This window comes from Gigantopelta aegis, chromosome 5 (genome assembly GCF_016097555.1).
Source record: "Gigantopelta aegis isolate Gae_Host chromosome 5, Gae_host_genome, whole genome shotgun sequence".
Taxonomy (NCBI): Eukaryota; Metazoa; Mollusca; class Gastropoda; order Neomphalida; family Peltospiridae; genus Gigantopelta; species Gigantopelta aegis.
In genome coordinates this window covers 25,399,804-25,408,760 of record NC_054703.1, presented here as the reverse complement: position 1 = coordinate 25,408,760, position 8,957 = coordinate 25,399,804, and the positions used below count along the sequence as shown (strand labels likewise).

Below are 8,957 nucleotides of genomic sequence, written 5' to 3'. Positions count from 1 at the left end.
TTCCACAGTGATTAATGGACCTTCCTGGAAATTGTCAAAATCGAGAATGACACCCCACGCACGTGTACGGGGCAACTGCGTGGTGCACGTGCAAACTATGGAATGTGTTTCGGTGTGTTGATAAACAGACCTGAACGTATTTTACTAGGAAAAGAAAGAAATGTTTTATTTAACGACGCACTCAACACATTTTATTTACGGTTATATGGCGTCAGACATATGGTTAAGGACCCCACATATTTTGAGAGGAAACCCGCTGTCGCCACTACATGGGCTACTCTTTCCGATTAGCAGCAAGGGATCTTTTATTTGCGCTTCCCACAGACAGGATAGCACAAACCATGGCCTTTGTTGAACCAGTTATGGATCACTGGTCGGTGCAAGTGATTTACACCTACCCATTGAGCCTTGCGGAGCACTCACTCAGGGTTTGGAGTCGGTATCTGGATTAAAAATCCCATGCCTCGACTGGGATCCGAACCCAGTACCTACCAGCCTGTAGACCGATGGCCTAACCACGACGCCACCCAGGCCGGTTTTGCTAGGATGTCTGTGGTCAAAACGTATATTCAGTTTAATAACATTAATATTTCAGGTTCCACACATAGTAGTATTTATATCCATGGTGTATATATCTATTTATAAGTTGCGTGTATCAGCCCCTGCGCGTGCTGTAACCTCACCGTGGTGCAGGGGTGTAACATTCTCTTTGATAATGGCCAATACAGTACAAATTGACATTTTGAGTAAAAGTCAGTATCTATCTGTAATATTTGTATTTTTTGCACAGTTCTTTACACTGTTTTTATTTAAATCTTTTTTATATTGATGTTGATCATCATTTGTTTGCATTACCATAGTTTGACACCCAATAGCCGATGTATTTTTCGTGCTGGGGTGTCGTTAAACATTCATTCATTCATTAATTCATTCAGTTTTAGCGACCAGGATTGTTTTAAGGATCCGCGGGGCCTGTAGCACAAATAACAGCGGGACTCCATTCCCAGGATATATATTTTGCAATCCCCTCGGGGAGAGGGTGAAAATGATCCGGGGAAATTAAATGTACACATCATCGCGGGGCCCTTTTTCACATACAGGAAAGCACATACCACGACCTTTTAACCAGTTGTGGTGCACTGGTTTAATTTGGTGGTATGCAGCCTCTAAGTTATAACAGTGTTAGCCACACGCTACTGTTGTAGTCTATTGATTTGGCGGTATGCATCTTACAGTTCGTTCGTGAAAACAACATCATCATCATCATCATGGCCATCATCATCGTTGTCGTCGTCATCATCACCATCATCACTACCACCACCATCATTAATATTATTATCATCATCACCACCACCGTCATCATTATCATCATCGTCATTATCATAATCATCATTATTATCATCATCTACAACAGTATAAAAAAATTCCTCATCATCATCATCACCACCACAGTCATCATCATCATCATCACCACCACCGTCATCATCATCATCATCATCAACAACAACAATAATAAAACAAAACCCGCGTCATATAAAATTCATAGCCTTTATTACCATTTTAAATACATAAAATGCCAAAACTAATAACCAAGACGGAACGAAAAATCCAATGAGTTGTAGTGTGTAAATCGCTGGTACAACTCCACGTCCTTTCGTATACTGATGGAACGGCAACACCAGCACTCGCACAAACCCACGTCAACCTGCTTGCTCGCACAAGGCTTGTGGGCGCCAAATCCCCGGAGGAAAACACGACAAAAACAAAACAAAATGGCCGTGAATTTTACATATCTTTAAGTGCGTCGCAATATTATGTCCAGCAATCATTTAAGGTTTCTTCCGAGTGTTTTTTTTTCTTCTGTTTGTGAATAATTTCTAATATTCCGGGACAGCAATAAAATTCGTTTGAACTGCTTTCATTGCATTTAAACAATCAAAAAACTATTAGCTTCTGCCTCAAAAGGAAATGAGTCCTTTCCGCGATTGCATGGTGTGATTTAAAACACGATTACAATCAGAATTCTAGGGTGAGCGCCTTGCAGGGACCGAGTTCTGCAAAGAAGAAAATAAACATTATTAGTATAATGACATTTTATTGCTCTTCGCCTTTTGAATAATTTTAGTAATATTTCTGCCAAATATTTATAGATCCTTGCTTTAAATATCATTTTATGACCATCAGTATGCGATTTCAGACGTCTGCGGAAGCGGAAGCGGAAACTGTTGAAAGGTTTCCAATGCCTGTATTGGCGGGCGATCAGCCCGAGTACTCTATCTTTTGAGAGCTACACTGGCATTTGAACGGTTATACCGGCCTCGGTGGCGTCGTGGTTAAGCCATTGGACATAAGGCTGGTAGTACATTGTTCGCAGCCCGGTAGTGGCTCCCACCAAGAGTGAGTTTTAACGACTCAGTGGGTAGGTGTAAAGCCACTATACCCTCTTTTTCTACCGGCCTCGGTGGCGTCATGGTTAGGCCATCGGTCTACAGGCTGGTAGCTACTGGGTTAGGATCCCAGTCGAGGCATGGGATTTTTAATCCAGATACCGACTCCAAACCCTGAGTGAGAGCTCCGCAAGGCTCAATGGGTAGGTGTAAACCACTTGCACCGACCAGTGATCCATAACTGGTTCAACAAAGGCCATGGTTTGTGCTATCCTGCCTGTGGGAAGGGCAAATGAAAGATCCCTTGCTGCTAATCGGAAAGAGTAGCCCATGAAGTGGCGACAGCGGATTTCCTCTCTCAATATCTGTGTGGTCCTTAACCATATGTCTGACGCCATATAACCGTAAATACAGTGTTGAGAGCGTCGTTAAATAAAACTTGTCTTTCTTTGTTGTCCAATCCTTTTGACATTTTTTCTGATCAATAAAATATCTCAAAACAAGAAGATTATACCTCAACATTTGTCATTGCCGAACCGGGCTAGTTGGTCTGGCGACGGCTGGACAAAAGAGAAGGTTATCGAGTTGTAGAACATCCCACTGGAAACCAGTCGAACAGCAGAGTTCTGGCAGCCGAGGAGGACACGTCTTCGAGCTGCAGAAAAACAACAACATAATAATAAAACATGGTAAATTGAAATTGAAAGGGAGAGAGAGAGAGAGAGAGAGAGAGAGAGAGAGAGAGAGAGAGAGAGAGAGAGAGAGAGAGAGAGAGAGAGAGAGAGAGAGAGAGAGAGAGAGAGAGAGAGAGAGAGGGAGGGAGGGAGAGAGGGAGGGAGGGAGGGAGGGATGGAGAGAGAGAGAGAGAGAGAGAGAGAGAGAGAGAGAGAGAGAGAGAGAGAGAGAGAGAGAGAGAGAGAGAGAGAGAGAGAGAGAGAGAGCATTGTCGTTACTTAAGTTGCCCAATTGGCAGTTGCATGTCGAACATTTTCAGAAGAAACCCGCTTCATTTTCCAACTGGGATCCTGCCGGATATGAAAACATATACCTCTGTCTTTGATTTATCAGTCGTGAAACCCCCCCCCCCCCCCAAAACCCCCCCCCAAAAAAAAACAAAAAAACACCCAAAAATCCAATGTGTCCACCGAAAGGGATCGATCCTGCGACCCATTGTATCTTAGTGAGAGCTCTGCCACTGGTATTCTCCCTGCCGGATCAACTCTTGTAAATCCACCTGCGGTGGCACCGTGCAGGTTACGTACGTACACATTTACAGGAAGATTGGCGCAACCTATGGACACATTTCAGGAAACCGGCCTCGGTGGCGTCGTGGCAGGCCATCGGTCTACAGGCTGGTAGGTACTGGGTTCGGATCCCAGTCGAGGCATGGGATTTTTAATCCAGATACCGACTCCAAACCCTGAGTGAGTGCTCCTCAAGGTTCAATGGGTATGTGTAAACCACTTGCACCGACCAGTGATCCATAACTGGTTCAACAAAGGCCATGGTTAGTGCTATCCTGCCTGTGGGAAGCGCAAATAAAAGATCCCTTGCTGCCTGTCGTAAAAGAGTAGCCTATGTGGCGACAGCGGGTTTCCTCTAAAAAAAAACCAGTGTCAGAATGACCATATGTTTGACGTCCAATAGCCGATGATAAGATAAAAATCAATGTGCTCTAGTGGCGTCGTTAAATAAAACAAACTTCTTCTTCTTCTTCATTTCAGAAAAATTGATGTAACCTACGTACACATTTAAAGGAAGATTGGCGCAACCTATGTACACATTTAAAGGGAGATTGGCGCAACCTATGTACACATTTAAAGGGAGATTGGCGCAACCTATATACACATTTAAAGGGAGATTGGCGCAACCTATGTACACATTTAAAGGGAGATTGGCGCAAGCTATGTACACATTTAAAGGGAGATTGGCGCAACCTATGTACACATTTAAAGGGAGATTGGCGCAACCTATGTACACATTTACAGGAAGATTGGAGCAACCTATGTACACATTTAAAGGAAGATTGGCGCAACGTATGTACACATTTAAAGGGAGATTGACGCAACCTATGTACACATTTAAAGGGAGATTGGTGCAACCTATGTACATAGTTAAAGGGAGATTGGCGCAATCTACGTAGACATTTAAAGGGAGATTGGCGCAACCTATGTACACATTTAAAGGGAGATTTGGCGCATCCTACATTTAAAGGGAGATTGGCGCAACCTATGTACACATTTAAAGGGAGATTGGCGCAACCTATGTACACATTTAAAGGGAGATTGGCGCAACCTATGTACACATTTAAAGGGAGATTGGCGCAACCTATGTACACATTTAAAGAGAGATTGGCGCAACCTATGTACACATTTAAAGGGAGATTGGCGCAACCTATGTACACATTTAAAGGGAGATTGGCGCAACCTATGTACACATTTAAAGGGAGATTGGCGCAACCTATGTACACATTTAAAGACAGATTGGCGCAACCTATGTACACATTTAAAGGGAGATTGGCGCAACCTATGTACACATTTAAAGGGAGATTGGCGCAACCTATGTACACATTTAAAGGGAGATTTGGCGCAATCTACATTTAAAGGGAGATTGGCGCATCCTACATTTAAAGGGAGATTGGCGCAACCTATGTACACATTTAAAGGGAGATTTGGAGCAATCTACATTTAAAGGGAGATTGGCGCATTCTACATTTAAAGGGAGATTGGCGCAACCTATGTACACATTGAAAGGGAAATTGGCGCAACCTATGTACACATTGAAAGGGAGATTTGGCGCAACCTACATTTAAAGGGAGTTTGGCGCAACCTATGTACACATTGAAAGGGAGATTGGCGCAACCTATGTACACATTTAAAGGAAGATTGGCGCAACCTACATTTAAAGGGAGATTGGCGCATCCTACATTTAAAGGGAGATTGGCGCAACCTACATTTAAAGGGAGATTGGCGCAACCTATGTACACATTGAAAGGGAAATTGGCGTAACCTATGTACACATTTAAAGGAAGATTGGCGCAACCTACATTTAAAGGGAAATTGGCGCATCCTACATTTAAAGGGAGATTGGCGCAACCTATGTACACATTTAAAGAGAGATTGGCGCAACCTATGTACACATTTAAAGGGAAATTGGCGCAACCTATGTACACATTTAAAGGGAGATTGGCGCAACCTACATTTAAAGGGAGATTGGCGCAACCTATGGTTACCTGATTTGGATCGAACGCCACAGAAGAACATTCTCCGGTTCATCAGCTCGGTGTCCAGTCCACCGCCGTACAGGAACTCCACGTGGTCACTCCCTGCCGAGTTCTCACACTGCGGGAATCAAATATACACATCAAACCAAACTACCACGGTTTGGTGTCTAACATTCTAACACATCTAGATATTTCTACACATGGTTGGTTGAGAGAGAGAGAGAGAGAGAGAGAGAGAGAGAGAGAGAGAGAGAGAGAGAGAGAGAGAGAGAGAGAGAGAGAGAGAGAGAGAGAGAGATAGTGAGAGAGACAATGAGAGATGGGGGTGAAGAGAGAGAGAGATAGAGAGAGAGAGAGAGAGAGAGAGAGAGAGAGAGAGAGAGAGATGAGGGAGAGAGAGAGAGAGAGAGGGAGGGAGGGAGGGAGGGAGGGAGGGAGGGAGGGAGAAAGAGAGAGAGAGGGAGGGATGAAGAGAGAGAGAGAGAGAGAGAGAGAGAGAGAGAGAGAGAGAGAGAGAGAGAGATTTAATTAAAAATATTATGTTGGGGGGGGGGGGGGGGGGGGCTATTGTCTTCTAAGTTAAAGAGCTTAACATTGCTATTTTTTCTCGCCTATATCAAAAGACAAAGAGTGGTAAAAATGACAACTGATGCAGGAATTTATACAGGGAGGGGTTGGGATCTAGATTATATCGAGCGACATTTGAACATTAAAAAACAATTGATCGCCGAACCCCTTCCCCTGTTCACAAGCCTGTGACACGTATTCGTCATTTTGCAAAAAAAACAACCCAAAAACATTAAAATATCTGGAAGCGCCCGTACCCGAACAGACAGCCCGCTCTCTATTTCGGAGCCACGCCCCTTGATGGACGATCCGACGTCGACGGACAGGAGGAGAACATTTTCCGGGTAGATTATCGACATCGTGCAGTTCCGTTTCTGTCCGTAATTCTTAATCGTCGCCACGGCTTCTTTGTACATCGATATCGTGTTGCAAGCTGATTAATAATAATAATAATAATGATGATGATGATGATGATGATGATGATGATGATGATGTTGTTGATAATGATAATAATAGTAATGATAATATGCTAATGATAATAATGATAATGATAATAATGATGATGATAATAATAATAATGATGATGATGATGATGATGATGATGATGATGATGATAATAATAATCAGGCATCGAAATAAGTCGAGAACGGTCGTTCAGGTTACCGGGAGGTTATTACATGTTAGAAAAGTCGAGAACGGTGTTTCGTTCTGGACAAAAAATTTAACGAACGGTAATTTCGTTTCCGAACGTAAACCAGGCAATGCATTCAGGGCTTCTGCGTTTCATTTTCTCGTCAGGAATTGCATCGATGTTCACGCGTAAGTCACTCCGCGTTTAAGCAGTGTCCACTAGATGCATTTACGTCCGCGTTTTGTTTTCTCGTACGAAATTGCACCGATGTTCGTGCGCTCTTGTGCAATTGAAAGCAATTTTGGCAATCCGCGTTTAAGCAGCGCCCACTAGATACATTTACTTCCGGATTTCGTTTCTCGTACCGATGTTCGCGCGCAACGTTACAATTTCAGAACGACCGTGTAGTATTAACAGGAATTCAAGTCTAACTTTCATATAGTTGTGGTAAATAACCTATAGGTTACCAGACTATATTTTGTGGTAACCTGTAAATGGGTTACCATACACAATGCTTATTTCGATGCCTGATAATACTACTACTACAAATAATAATTATAATATAATGATAATAATAAAACACAAATGATACAATACATTGTTAATGTTATAATCTATGGCGAGAACGACAAAAGTTTGTTTTTGTTTAATACTAGAGCACATTGATGTATATATATATTAATCAGCGTCAATTAGATGGCAAACATTTAATAAGTCTTCCGATCAAATCCGATCAAACTTATGTTCGTGCTTATATCCAATTAAGGTTCAAGCACGCTGTCCTGGGCACACACCTCAGCTATTTGGGCTGTCTGTCCAGGACAGTGAGTTAGTTGTTTGTGGCTAGCGAGAAAGAAAAAAGTGTATAGTGGTCTTACACCTAACCATTGAGTCATTAAATCTCGCTCTGGGTGGGAGCAGGGGGGCAGCCGATAGCAGGCTGCGAACCCTGTACCTACCAGCCTTATGTCCGATGTCTTAACCACGACACCACAATACATAGTAAAATGAAACTTAACAAAGAAAGACAACTCATTGATATTTAGTTAACAGTAAGGGAAATAAGCAATGTCTTACAAAGTAATAAACTGACAGGAGTTGTTTCCCTTGACAATGTTTTCTCCGGCTGTGACGCTATTTTGTTTTACCGAGATAAACACTAAATATATAAGATCAAAAAACTAAATACCCCCCCCCCCCAACAACCCCCGTCCCAAACCGCTCGATCTTGCGCGGATGCAAGGGTAGGATGTTGGAGGTGTACACCCCCCGAAATGCCTGTAAGTTAGTATGTTAATACCTTAAAGGGACATTCCTCAGTTTTCTGCATTGTAAGATGTTTCCGACTAATAAAATATTTCTACGATTAAACTTACATATTAAATATATTTTCGTGTGTAGAATATCAGTGTCTGTATATTCAATGTGTTTCTGGTTGTCTTAATATTTCTAAGAACCCTAAACTGGATTTTGTCTTCAACTATATTTTAGGAAATAAAAGGAAATTTAACCTAGGACGAATATTAGAACGATCAAAAACACATTTAATATACAGCCATTAATATTTTATGCAGAAAAATATATTTGATATGTAATTACAATCGTTAAAAAGTCTCTGTTAGTCGATAGCATCTTAAAACTTGCAGCAAACTCAGGAATGTCCCTTTAACCTAGTACAAATATTAGAACGACCAAAAAGACGTTTAATATACAGCCATTAATATGTTACGCAGAAAAATATATTTGATATGTAATTACAATCGTTAAAAAGTCTCTGTTAGTCGATAACATCTTAAAAATTACAGCAAACTCAGGAATGTCCCTTTAAGTGCCTTTTTAAGACATTGGACCCCATCCATAGGAAAAAAAAGACCCGTATCCGACCCTGTAGATGAAGTGGAATTTGATAGCGTCATACATATGAAACTGCTAGAAACAGTAACATATGATAATACGACCGTACCCAGCATGAGGCAAACAGAGGGGATGTACTGCCCTTACCAAGGGGTAGGACGTAGCCCAGTGGTAAAGAGCTCGCTTGATGAGCGGTCGGTCTGGGATCGATCTCCGCCCGTGGGCCCATTGGGCTATTTCTCGTTCCAGCACCACAGCTAGTTTATCAAAGGCCGTGGTATGTAGTATTCTATTT

The 8,957-nt window shown here is 42.1% G+C and overlaps 1 protein-coding gene across 1 annotated transcript in view; it reads right to left on the bottom strand.

Annotated features, from left to right (window-relative positions):
- Nucleotides 1–1,540: 1,540 nt before the first annotated feature.
- LOC121373817 (corticotropin-releasing factor-binding protein-like) overlaps nucleotides 1,541–8,957 on the bottom strand; it is a 20,373-nt gene continuing 12,956 nt past the window's right edge. Inside the window, exons 4-7 of the mRNA XM_041500593.1 lie at nucleotides 6,435–6,610; nucleotides 5,620–5,728; nucleotides 2,902–3,042; nucleotides 1,541–2,054 (exon numbers count right to left, since the gene is read on the bottom strand). Coding sequence (XP_041356527.1) covers nucleotides 2,903–3,042; nucleotides 5,620–5,728; nucleotides 6,435–6,610 — 425 coding nt within the window. The 3' untranslated portion in view covers nucleotides 1,541–2,054; nucleotide 2,902. The remainder of the gene's footprint in view (nucleotides 2,055–2,901; nucleotides 3,043–5,619; nucleotides 5,729–6,434; nucleotides 6,611–8,957) is intronic.